General features: G+C 48.5%; 1 protein-coding gene across 1 annotated transcript in view; it reads right to left on the bottom strand.

Moving 5' to 3' along the window:
• The window catches only part of cntnap2a (contactin associated protein 2a), a gene marked incomplete at both ends in the record, with an annotated part of 675,314 nt that overhangs the window by 582,333 nt on the left and 79,979 nt on the right, over window positions 1–13,002 (bottom strand). The window contains 1 exon segment of the mRNA XM_084325811.1: window positions 12,309–12,570. Within this exon segment, the coding sequence (XP_084181937.1) occupies window positions 12,309–12,570 (262 nt within the window).

Consider the following 13,002-nt stretch of genomic DNA (forward strand, 5'->3'; position numbering starts at 1 on the left):
CACAGACCTGAGCCCAATTAGCCTTGAGGCTAACTCTGTAAGAAGCCTTAGCCCAGCGCATAATGGCCTATTACAGCTGCTTTGGACAGAATAGATGGGTGTGTTTAGGAGAGGGAGGTGTGTGTGTGTATGTGTGTGTGTGTGTGTGTGTGTGTGTGTGTATGTGTGTGTGTGTGTGTGTGTGAGAGGTGTATGAGAGAGAGAGAGAGAGAGAGAGAGAGAGAGAGAGAGAGAGAGAGAGAGAGAGAGAGAGAGAGAGAGAGAGAGAGAGAGAGAGAGAGAGAGAGAGAGAGAGAGAGAGAGAGAGAGAGAGAGATTGCCGTAGAGGAGAACCCTCATTCTGACGGCTTTGTTTCTAAAAAAAAATATTTTCAACAATGAACCAAATCAAGGCGGTGTGGCCCTGTCACAGTGTGTGATCTCAGACGGCACGGCAGAGTGTTCCAGAAGCTCCACAATGACAGGCACACCTAGGAAGGATCCACATCTATTGCCGTCACAAAACTATAAGCATCCGCTTGACAGGCGGGAAGGCTCACGTGAAGATAACAAACTATCCAGGAGTTCTTTTAACATGGTTGACTGCGCAGACAGACTACTGGAGCAATCGCTGAGGGAAATTATCATCTTATTTGACGTGCGTGCCTCGTGGTGATGGGTTGAAGACACGCTTATAGGCTTTTGAAACGTGCGCAATTAAGAATTTGAACTTTCTGGTTTCGGAAAATCACGAGCAGGGAATCAATTGAAAAGGTGGAATATCTCCAAAGATTTGCATTCCAGTTCTGATGGCCACAAGTGTTACCCCTGACCTTGGAGACTGTTACGGTTCCACCTGTACAATCCTCTCTGTCTCCTTCACACTCCACTGTGTCTGTCTCTAACCCTGTGTCTGTCCAATTCACTCCCTGCACTTCGGCACGTGCTCTACGGGCATGCAAAAGGCACAGCTGAGAATCATCACGCTGATGGATGGAGACTCCGCACCTGCCGTCTAATCACCACACCACCCTACAAGAAGACCAGGATCGCCATGCATCAGCGTCAGATCTTCATTTATTGGCGGCCTGGCAAGAATCTTGATATTCCTCACACTGAATATGTTTTTCGTCATTTACATGTTAACCTGCGGACCGCAGATGACATCACATCATAAATCAATCTTTCAAGACTGTATCACATAATGTTGCATTTTCTTTTCAAATGTATCCAAGAGTAAATACCCTAACCATCACCGTCACAACAGCAGTCATAATGTATATTTTCAGCAATACGTTTGTTTACCAATAGGTTAACGTGTTATTAGTGAGATTTTAGTTTATGGAATGTCTTCATAATTTAGCGAATATCCGCCATTTTGAATTAGTGTTGCATTGCATTTTGTAGTCATATGAGGAGAGGGCATCCAGAGCTCTCAATTAGTGTTGAAATTTCAAAAAACTACATTACCCAGCCGATTCTAGCTTCCTGCAAGCAAATTACTTGTTTATGCATTTTTTTTAATTTCTCTTATTTCACTGGATTCTCTATCACAAAACGGAACATTATTGGCATAGATCGGAGCGCAGTTAGTGTGTCTACCTTCTGTGAACGTTAGCAACAATCTGCGTTGCAATCCGATCCAAAATGGCGGAGCCATATCCATTATTAGAATGGAACTGTACATACAGTAGATTTCATTCACGGTTCTTGCTGCACGCCTGGATATACTAAATCCAAATTGAACTCTGGCATTTGAAAGAGGAGATTTGGCCCGATCCATAGATGTGTGAGTTGGCTAGAATAAGGTCATTTATAGGCCTGGTATTCTATATTCTATAATAATATTTCAAATTGCATGTGTCCGGATGGCAGAATTCAGTACTGTATCTACAAAACCTTCTGTTTAATCATCCTCCCTTTATTCATTTGCTTAGATTTTTTGTACACTTGATCTCAAGAAGGTGCTGAACGAGCTCAGTCACATCATAATTATCATAAACATCATAATATCATACTTGATATTCTCCTTTGTTTCATCACAATTTACTCAAGCCTAGTAACAGACACACTATTTCTGAGATCCATAGATGCCCCTAGATATCAAGAACATGCAAATGGACCTTGTAGAAGTGGAACAATATTCCATTTACTTAGGTATGTATTTTTAGGTGGATTTTCAGAAAATATTGCTAGGGCTTAACCCTTTCACTGCCACACTACAGAAGGTAACCGTCGGTAGTTTGATAGTAAAGGGTTAACCTTCTGTAGTGTGGCAGTGAAAGGGTTAAGAGGTTAAGGCACTTTTAAGAAACCTTATGTACAGGTTTATGTGTCGGTTAGAGGAATCATTGAACAGTGTTATTGTGGCCTTAATTAACCCTGTCAAAAGTAACACCAGGTTCAATTATATTTTGTGGCGTCATTGGCAAAAGAGCCTTTATGTATTTTGACTGTATTTTTTATACCATGGATGGTTGTTTTTACAGTTTTATATGTTTTGTATTGTATTGTTGTGCTATGTCTTTTTGTATATGGACCTTTCTTAGGGTGACCATATTTTGATTTCCAAAAAAGAGGACATGCTGGACCCAGCCTCGAGATACTTATAATATTTTTAGTTGAACTTGATGACTGCACACTTTTTTTGCAAAGCTTATCTTTATACGTTATGCATATAGCACACGCATAAGCCTGGTCTCTTTTGAAAGATAACCTTCTGAAGTTACTAATGCAAAAAAGGAAAATCACGTTTAGTGCTCATGAAATAGAGTAGCATAGGTCTGAACTTGAGTTGAACTTGAACTTGTGTACTCACATCTTTCTGTAGTGGTTGCAATATCCCAAATTTAACCACATAACATGCGCCCAGAAAAGTTAATTTTTTTTACTTGAACTTGAGGACTGCATACTTTTTTTTGCAAAGCTTATATTTATACTTTATGCTTATAGCACATGCATAAGCCTGGTCTCTTTTTAAAGATAACATTCTGAAGTGTATTACACAATAAAGACAAATCACTTTTACTGCTAATGAGTAACATAGGGCTGAACTTGATTTGAACTTGAACTTGTGTACTCATGTTTTTGTGTAGTAGTTGCAATATTCCAATATATATATATTATTTTGGAATATATATATTGTTTTGTATAAGCTGGAAAACACCACAAATCCATAGCCTGACGTCTTATGTAGTACAGGTCCAAATTTTATAAAAATCCGTCCGGGTAAACCGTGTGCCAAGAAAAAAGCTCTACATCTCTCCATTTTCTCATCCAAGTAAATTCATTTGGAAATTGTATCGCTTCCGTCGTCTTCGCTTGTCAATTTTCACCTATAGCCTATCCCTGATTCGCACAGGAAAGATATCACTGGAAAACTATACTCATTGTTTTGCTAAAAGTTACAACGCTGACCAATCATTTTCGCAATCGGTGGATGAATGACTTCTGGAGCCTCGGGAGTCCGGGGTGATAATCTGATGTGCGTGCGTAAAAAGTCGCACGCCTGACATATCGGCATGTAACTCGAGAACCGAGGGACGGATTTTGTCGAATGATGTGGCCTTCGAACGGCAACAAACAGCGCTTTAATTTATATGTTCAGCGAAAAATGCAGCCCGAGTCTTCAGACGTTAGCAAAATGCTGTGAAACTGAAACTGAAACTGAAAAACAATGAAACCCGGACATTTTCATGAATTTATAAATTCCGGACAGGAAGTGTGAAAAGAGGCAAAAGAGGACGTTTGGTCAACCTACCTTTCTAAGTGTCTGGGAACATGACTACCTCTGCTGGACTACCAGAGCTACCCCATCCTGGGAACATAACCACCTCTGTTGGACTACCAGAGCTACCCCATCCTGGGAACATAACCACCTATGTTGGACTACCAGAGCTACCCCATCCTGGGAACATGACTACCTCTGCTGGACTACCAGAGCTACCCCATCCTGGGAACATGACTACCTCTGCTGGACTACCAGAGCTACCCCATCCTGGGAACTATACCTCTGTTGGACTACCAGAGCTACCCCATCCTGGGAACATGACTACCTCTGTTGGACTACCAGAGCTACCCCATCCTGGGAACATGACTACCTCTGCTGGACTACCAGAGCTACCCCATCCTGGGAACTATACCTCTGTTGGACTACCAGAGCTACCCCATCCTGGGAACATGACTACCTCTGTTGGACTACCAGAGCTACCCCATCCTGGGAACATGACTACCTCTGTTGGTCTACCAGAGCTACCCCATCCTGGGAACATGACTACCTCTGTTGGTCTACCAGAGCTACCTCATCCTGGGAACATGACTACCTCTGTTGGACTACCAGAGCTACCCCATCCTGGGAACATGACTACCTCTGCTGGACTACCAGAGCTACCCCATCCTGGGAACATGACCACCTCTGTTGGTCTACCAGAGCTACCCCATCCTGGGAACATGACTACCTCTGTTGGACTACCAGAGCTACCCCATCCTGGGAACTATACCTCTGTTGGACTACCAGAGCTACCCCATCCTGGGAACATGACCACCTCTGTTGGACTACCAGAGCTACCCCATCCTGGGAACATGACTACCTCTGCTGGACTACCAGAGCTACCCCATCCTGGGAACATGACTACCTATGTTGGACTACCAGAGCTACCCCATCCTGGGAACATGACTACCTCTGTTGGACTACCAGAGCTACCCCATCCTGGGAACATGACTACCTCTGTTGGACTACCAGAGCTACCCCATCCTGGGAACATGACTACCTCTGTTGGACTACCAGAGCTACCCCATCCTGGGAACATGACTACCTCTGTTTGACTACCAGAGCTACCCCATCCTGGGAACATGACTACCTCTGTTGGACTACCAGAGCTACCCCATCCTGGGAACATGACTACCTCTGTTGAACTACCAGAGCTACCCCATCCTGGGAACATGACTACCTCTGTTTGACTACCAGAGCTACCCCATCCTGGGAACATGACTACCTCTGTTGGACTACCAGAGCTACCCCATCCTGGGAACATGACTACCTCTGTTGGACTACCAGAGCTACCCCATCCTGGGAACATGACTACCTCTGTTGGACTACCAGAGCTACCCCATCCTGGGAACATGACTACCTCTGTTGGACTACCAGAGCTACCCCATCCTGGGAACATGACCACCTCTGTTGGACTACCAGAGCTACCCCATCCTGGGAACATGACTACCTCTACTGGACTACCAGAGCTACCCCATCCTGGGAACATGACTACCTTTGCTGGACTACCAGAGCTACCCCATCCTGGGAACATGACTACCTCTGTTGGACTACCAGAGCTACCCCATCCTGGGAACATGACAACCTCTGTTGGACTACCAGAGCTACCCCATCCTGGGAACATGACTACCTCTGCTGGTGGCTTAATGTCGGAATATCAACCCCAATTTGTTATTGTATAACAATGGCAACCAATTCCGTATACAGTATATATATATATTTATCTTCTTACAGAATGGCACAACATTCCCACCTGTGTAAAATTGGGCTAGAGAGAGAGGGAGAGAGAGAGACAGAAAGTGAGAAAAAGATAGATAGAGAATGAGAGAGAGTGTGAGAGATATAGAGAGAGAGAGAGTGAGAGAGAGAGAGCAATAGAGATAAATAGCAAGAGAGAGTGAGAGAGATATAGAGGGATAGAGAGACATAGCAAGATAGAGTGAAACAGATAGAGAGAGAGCGAGAGAGAGAGCAAGATATAGAGAGAGAGAGCAATATAGAGATATAGATAGAGAGAGTGAGAGAGAGAGCTTGAGAGATAGAGAGAGAACGCAAGATAGAGATGTGGGTGGAAAGGATGTGAGAAGTGGATAAAAGGAGAGATATGAGAGAGATAAAGAAAGATGATAATAAGAGTGTTTAGTGGAGTAGTGAAAGAAACATGCCTTTTCAGTTAACATTTTTGAAACTATGTGGAACTAGACCCTATACTGAGTTCTGTATCGTTAGTGGCTTAGCTTGGCATCGCTACTGCACTATCTCGCGTACGTGCACGCGTACTGAATAAACCACAAATGTACCTCTAATACCAGTATTAGTCTGACCACACCCCTCATCAGCTTACCTTCATAAGCAGGTGTGTGGTCACCTGCTCTCCTCCTTCTCGCTTTCACCACAAGGAAGAGGTGCCTCGGTAGATCCCCACACTTGACACCATGATGGAAGAAATTGGATTAGGAACAGCTTGGGAAACAAGGATACGTTGACATCATATCTTTATTTTCTCTCTCACTATTTTCGAGAAAATACGGCGATATTGTCTTCGTACTGGAGTGTCTAGAAGATGATGATCATTCTACAAACCCTCCACCGGTTTTCGTATTGGGAGCACGCCGCTGCATGCTTCTCAACTGCAGTTCCTTGCTGTGTTTGTTGGGGTGAAACCTGTCAGGCCACAGCTGAACTGTCGGACATGCCGCTGTTGTGAGGAGCGGTGCGTTCCAGGTTGGGTGAGTAGTGTTTGCTGGCGGGCTCCACTTGTCTGTTAGTGCTATGGGGGCTACTTGACAAAGTTTATGGAAACCGGCCCCAGGCTAGGGTCCTTTGTTTAGCCGTCTAGGCGACAGAAGGCCTTGGTCTGGCGACCATTATAGTTTTAACTAGTGGGCCGCGACCATTGACACTGGTGATCCCTGTGTGTTCTGGACGAGTGGATTCTCTCTGTCACCGTGTTAAGACCCCATCTTTCATATCCAAATGAGAGTATTCCTTCACGAGGGGATATGTGCATGTAATGTGCGATAGCGGCAGATTCATGTTCAAAGTCAGCTATACAGGCCAGTTGGTACTGTGCTGATTCCGCCGGACGTGTTAATGTCACCGTTGTGAAGCGGTGTTGACGTCTTGTTTTCTCTTTTCTCTTAAAAAGTGAGGAGGGTTCAGAACGGCGGCCTGTCTGGGTGAGTGTTATGTCATTGTTTACATGTTCATAGCTTACGGTTAGCCGGTCGGTGGCCTGGCGCGGGGTAGCTTGGCTTCTCGCGCGCCGCCGGGAGCTCGCTCCTGATCGCGTGCGTCGTAGATCGGCGTCTCGCGAGCGGAAGCAATAGCACCCGAACGGTTGGAGCAGCCGTTAGCTTGATGCTATTCTGTTGAACGTGCTTTGATTTTTAACATGTTTTACACTCTTGACCACGACGTCATCCTTGACAGGGGATGTTCGTCGACCCTGCCTGAGCCTAGACGGGGATTGCGTCAACAAAGAGGACTGTAGCGACTGGTGGAGCGGCGACGCTGCCCGGATCGAACAACACGGGACGGCTGTGTTCTACGGTGGCTTGTGACTGCACTTCGCTGATCTGCGTTCCGGGCAGGTACGGGGTTGGCCAGACCTCATAACACGTCTTCTGGTTTTACCTTGCTAAATGTATTGTGAATAACGGTGTTTTTTTCCCAAAACGTGTGTTGTTGCAATGCATTTGAGATACGTTGCGGGTTGTGTGTGAGCTGTTTTTGTCACTGGCAGTTAGCTTCTCCGTGCAGGTCGTGATGTATTGATCTGGTTGTTGTGTGAGAAACATCATGGTGTTTATGTGTACCGTGTACTCACTACTAAGGCAACTAACCTATGAAGCTATGCTTGGTGACGAGTGAGTAAAAGAATGTTCTTTCTCAGACTGTAATGACAATGAACAGTGAGTTCACACATTAACAGGTTTTCCTGTTTTAACTGGCCGTATTGAGGGTAAAATAGGAGGATTGTGTTTCCCCCCCCCGGTTCCCTGGGGACTTTATCACCTCCTATCAGACATGTTGTGCATTAATTGTGTCTTTTGTGTGGTAGGGATACGATGTAACTCTCAGCTTGATTGCTGAGGTTGTGCTAAATCTGCTGGAGAAACTTATTTCCTAAAGGGAAATTGGTTTGGTTGCTGTCATGTGTGCTTAGCAAGGCCTGTGGTCGATACTAATCAAGAATGATGTATTCTCTCATTGTGAAAAAAACGGCGTTCCTCTGTTGAGTGTTTTTGCCATTTTTTGTAGGTGATGATGGGTTGTGTGTGTCATGTGACCTACAACTGGGTTGTACTGGCCACAGAAGCACATGTGTATGTTGGACCGGGGTTCTTAGAGCCCTCTCTATTCTGTGTTTTTCCTTAGTAAAAATCAGATAGCAGGTTAGCTCGTGCGCTGTGTGGAGCTGTGAAACGCTTCATAGAGCTGACTATGACTGTGTCATATTCTCTTTTTGTCGTTACGTCGTATCATGGGTGTGGGGTCGTAAAGGGGTGAACTGGTAACCTTTCCTCTCCCCATTGTTCTGTCGGTCAGGGGTACACCCCCTGTCCTTCAAGGTTCCCGTCACGTGGCGGTTCGGCACGTTTTAAGGGGGGGGGGGGGGGGGGGGGAGGGAGTTCCTGGTCCCACGGCCTGGTATATTGGGCGTGTGCACCGCAGGAATTCCCCCGCCATAGAGTACGTCACCGTGCGCGTCTCTGTTGGTAGGACTTCCGTGTGCTGTTCAGGTCCATGTGATGGATCTGTTTTCAGGGGGGGTGGTCAGGGCTCCTCCTCACCAAGCGCCTACTCAGGCCTTCTGTGAGTTCGGACTCCTTCTTCCATGTGAGGAAGCCTCCATCAGAGTACAGAGCCTTCCTCCTCAGATTGTCAAAGTGAGTGGACCCTCTAGAAGGGTCCTTTTCTATTGTATGTATATTCGATTCAATTCGTTTATTGAGTGTGTATGGGTTCGGTGCCTCTTCCCCGGAGGCCCTAAGACCAGTTTTTTACATGGCTCAAGGTGCAATATATTCTTTTCAATCTGTACAGCTCGCGTGGGAAGTCTCTCTGGGGATCCCCGTCTCTTTCCTATGGGAGGGTGGTGGGATGTAAAAATGTGAACATTTTTTACCCCGGCTGTGTAGACTGGGATACATACTGTTGATGCTTCCTTCTTTCTATTCCAGAAGTGTTGGAGTTAGGGAGTGTCACACCCCTCTTGTCGTTCCCCTGGGCGCCTTGGGGATTCAATGACAGGTCTAAATAGCCTGTTCATTGATGGGGGTGTGTCCCGACGCACGTATAGTGCTAGCTCGCTGTAAACAGGCGATTGACTGGCACGCCTTAGTTGCTTGTGGTTGAAACAGCGTTTTTATAAAGCAACTGAGATGGGGGTTTTTCCTCTTCCGGCGACCACATCCCATGACCTGGGTGGGTTGTCGACGGATTCTCGTTCATGTCTGGGGGATGATGACGGGATGGATCTGAACATATGTAGTGGGGTCTCACGCCCTTGGGGTGGGCCACCAGGCGCGGTTCGTCCCGACGTCTGGGTGGCGCCTTCTTTTCATGTTAAGATCAACACGCATATCTGCCCTTCTCCTGGAGTAGGCATGTCGGCGTGGTTAGGGCACGGGACTGGTTCTGGTCACGCTGGTCCAGATCAGTTGAACCCGTTGTCCGCCGGGGATGCAGATCTGCTGTTCTGGTACCCTGAGGGACTTGGGCTTTTTTCAGGGGGAAAAATGCCAGGTCGGTCTGGGTGTCACAGGGTTAAGCGCTATGGAGACCCTGGTTGGGTATGTTTTTACTCAGCACTGTCGTCATGGCTTACAGCCATGCCATTCTGTACGCGCTCGATCTCGTCGGATCTCGGCCGCTACACAGGTTGGTCCTGGTTAGTACTTGGTTGGGAGACCGCCGGGGAATACCAGGTACGGTGTGCTTAGGGGCTGGTTCTCCATTATTTTTCGCTCCTCTCTCACGCATGGCGAAGAGGGGCCTGTGGGGGTGGTTTTTTGACCTCCTCTGGTGACCCTGTGCTTCCCGTACCGCCAGGCCCGGTCCGAAGTGATGTTTGCGACCCGTAGGCCTGGGTTAACCCTTTTTGGAAACTGAAACACTTGTACTGCGGTATAGCCGGTGTATACCCGCAGGTGTGTTTTGGAGTTTTTTCTTGAGGGGTTATAGGAACAACCACCGCATTGGGTAACACCGAGGTGGTTGATTCCCTGGTGTGTTGGAGCAGTGTCAACTCCCGGGTTCACCGTTTGAGGGTGCCCCTGCACGTTCATGACGTCTGCCAATCGTGTCAGCCTTCTCTGCCTCGACCCCTCTGGGTGGGGGTTGTTAAATGGAGGCTTGGTCATGCAACACCGCCAGCTTACGCTCCTTCCGCCGGGGCGGCTGTGTTCAGCTGTCCCCTCTGGCGCCTGTCTCGTCCGCAGTCTCCAGGCTAGGGTTAACAGCCTGTTGCCTGGTTTTTCCCCGGTGCGCTGCCTGCTTCCGTTGGTTAACCTTTTTTGTGTGCTTACGGCCATGCTGACTGCCTATTCTGCAGGGTCAGTGTGCCAGGCGGTGTACTATTGGGGGGACGGGGCCCGCTCGGCTTACGGCCATACCGACCTGAACACGCCCGGTCTCGTCCGATCTCGGAAGCTGGGCAGGTTCTGGCCTGGTTGGTTCCGCCTGGGAATACCAGGTGCAGTAACTGAGGGGCCTTTGTCCGAATACGCTGGCGATGTGGGGGGCGGGGCACTACGTGCCCACCTGGTGGGGTCTTGATGCTGGCATCATGGACTTCTCCGGGCCCCCATTCCAGGGAGTCCAGTCCTTTTGGTGGGTCTGGGTCTTCCTTCGTGCTCCGCTGCTACGGCCTTGCCACGGGGTTGGGTTTGCCCTTGACCCCGTGATTCTGGGGGCAGTAACGAGGTTGTTCCTCCGTTCGTTCCCGGGTGGCATGCGGGTTGTGCGTGTGTGTAGTCGTGGGGTCAAGCCACGGTCTGCTCACCCTGTGCGTTGAGTTGCTTGAGTGCCTCTTCGCACGGTCGGGTCCGTCGCCCTCCCGTGACGTCCCTAATAGGGGGGCTACCCTCCATTAGGGGGGGTCGGGGGGGCTCGGCCCTCCCTGTTCTGATGGTTTTGGGGGGCTGTCAGCGGGGTGTATTTGTCAGCCAAGTGGCTCCGCTTGGCCTCCCTTGTGCAGTAGCGATGCCAAGCTAAGCCACTAACGATACAGAACGTTAGGTTATGACTATAACCAAGTTCTGTTAGTTAGGGGCGATGCTTGGCATCGGACGCCGCTGCAGCCCTTGTCCTCACCTTGTGGTGAAAGCTTGGGAAGGAGGAGAGCAGGTGACCACACACCTGCTTATGAAGGTAAGCTGATGAGGGGTGTGGTCAGACTAATACTGGTATTAGAGGTACATTTGTGGTTTATTCAGTACGCGTGCACGTACGCGAGATAGTGCAGTAGCGATGCCAAGCATCGCCCCTAACTAACAGAACTTGGTTATAGTCATAACCTAACGTTAACATGGACCACAACTAACCTATTCAGTGAGTCAGTCACCCAGACACAGAGTCCTTCAGTTAGGCAGTCAGTCCTCCACGGACCCAGTCAGTCATTCAGTCAGTTAGTCAGTCAGTCAGCAAGTCAGTCAGTCAGTGAATTAGGCAGTCAGCCTAACAGACTGTTGGTCAGTCTGCAAGTCTGTCAGTCCCCTAGGGACCCAGTCAGTCATTCAGTCAGTTAGTCAGTCAGTCAGCAAGTCAGTCAGTCAGTGAATTAGGCAGTCAGCCTAACAGACTGTTGGTCAGTCTGCAAGTCTGTCAGTCCCCTAGGGACCCAGTCAGTCATTCAGTCAGTTAGTCAGTCAGTCAGCAAGTCAGTCAGTCAGTGAATTAGGCAGTCAGCCTAACAGACTGTTGGTCAGTCTGCAAGTCTGTCAGTCCCCTAGGGACCCAGTCAGTCATTCAGTCTGTTAGTCAGTCAGTCAGCAAGTCAGTCAGTCAGTGAATTAGGCAGTCAGCCTAACAGACTGTTGGTCAGTCTGCAAGTCTGTCAGTCCCCTAGGGACCCAGTCAGTCAGTCAGTCAGTAAGTGAGTCAGTCAGCCAGAGATCTGTTTTAATTGTATACACATCACACCATCCCCCAGGCCTTTCATACCAGACGCCCCCGAGGGGCAGCAAGAAAAAAACTCTTAATAAGCAAAGTCAATATATTCATCCACATGGGCCTTTTCCACTCCTCGCTGTAAACAAGTGAGATGTGCAGCGGTGTAGAGCCTGAGAGTTGTGCTCTTCCCTGGCCTCGCTCCACCGGCCTCGCCCCCGCTGGCCTCTCCCCCGCTGGCCTCGCTGCCTTCATTATTCAAGGTCCCAGGCGGCAACACACCAGGAAATCAGCAAACACAACAGCACACTGAGAGGCCGGGGTCGTAATGATCAAAATGGCCACCTGGCGTTTAACATTTGCGTATACCCTCATACATCACGTATGATGTATGAGGATATACGGAGGAGGAGGATAGTGTGGGCGTGCGTGCGTTCCCACGTACCTGACGATATGTCTATCCGGTTGTTCTTGGCCACCCGCGTCACATTGACATGGACCCCGACCTTGCCGTCCTCCAGGGAGAGCTCCAGCGTCCCGTCGTCCATGTTGCTGAAGAGCAGCAGGCCGTCGGGGTTCCAGGTGCGGAACTGGAAGCCCACAGACACCGTGTCGTGATTGGCTCGTCCCGGGAGCTGGAGGAAACTGGTGGCGTTGAAGAAGACGGGGAAGGTGTGAGTCTCGACGCAGGAGAAGGACAGGTTTCTCTGGAGGAGAGGAAGGGAAGAGGGAGAGGGAGAGAGAGAGAGAGAGAGAGAGAGAGAGAGAGAGAGAGAGAGAGAGAGAGAGAGAGAGAGAGAGAGAGAGAGAGAGAGAGAGAGAGAGAGAGAGAGAGAGAGAGAGAGAGAGAAAAAAATGTAAAGGTCATTAACTTGTGTTGAATTGAAAAGCAAGGACACGCTGTATCAGAGTTCTGAAGCAGAGTTCTCACATACTGTAGATTGACCTGGTCGTACACATGTCGTACACACACGTACACACATGCCTTGTCTCCACTAGTCAGGGTTTAGCCATCTGTCTGGCACACACTGAGCGTCTCCATTGTCTTTAGAACCTGGACAAACCTGGCTGAACCCTGGTTGAAACAGCCACCTTCCACAACCTGGCCAGACCTGGCCGGGTCTGTTGTATCATCAGGG

Source organism: Notolepis coatsorum (assembly GCF_963971535.1).
Source record: "Notolepis coatsorum genome assembly, chromosome: 12".
NCBI lineage: Eukaryota > Metazoa > Chordata > Actinopteri > Aulopiformes > Paralepididae > Notolepis > Notolepis coatsorum.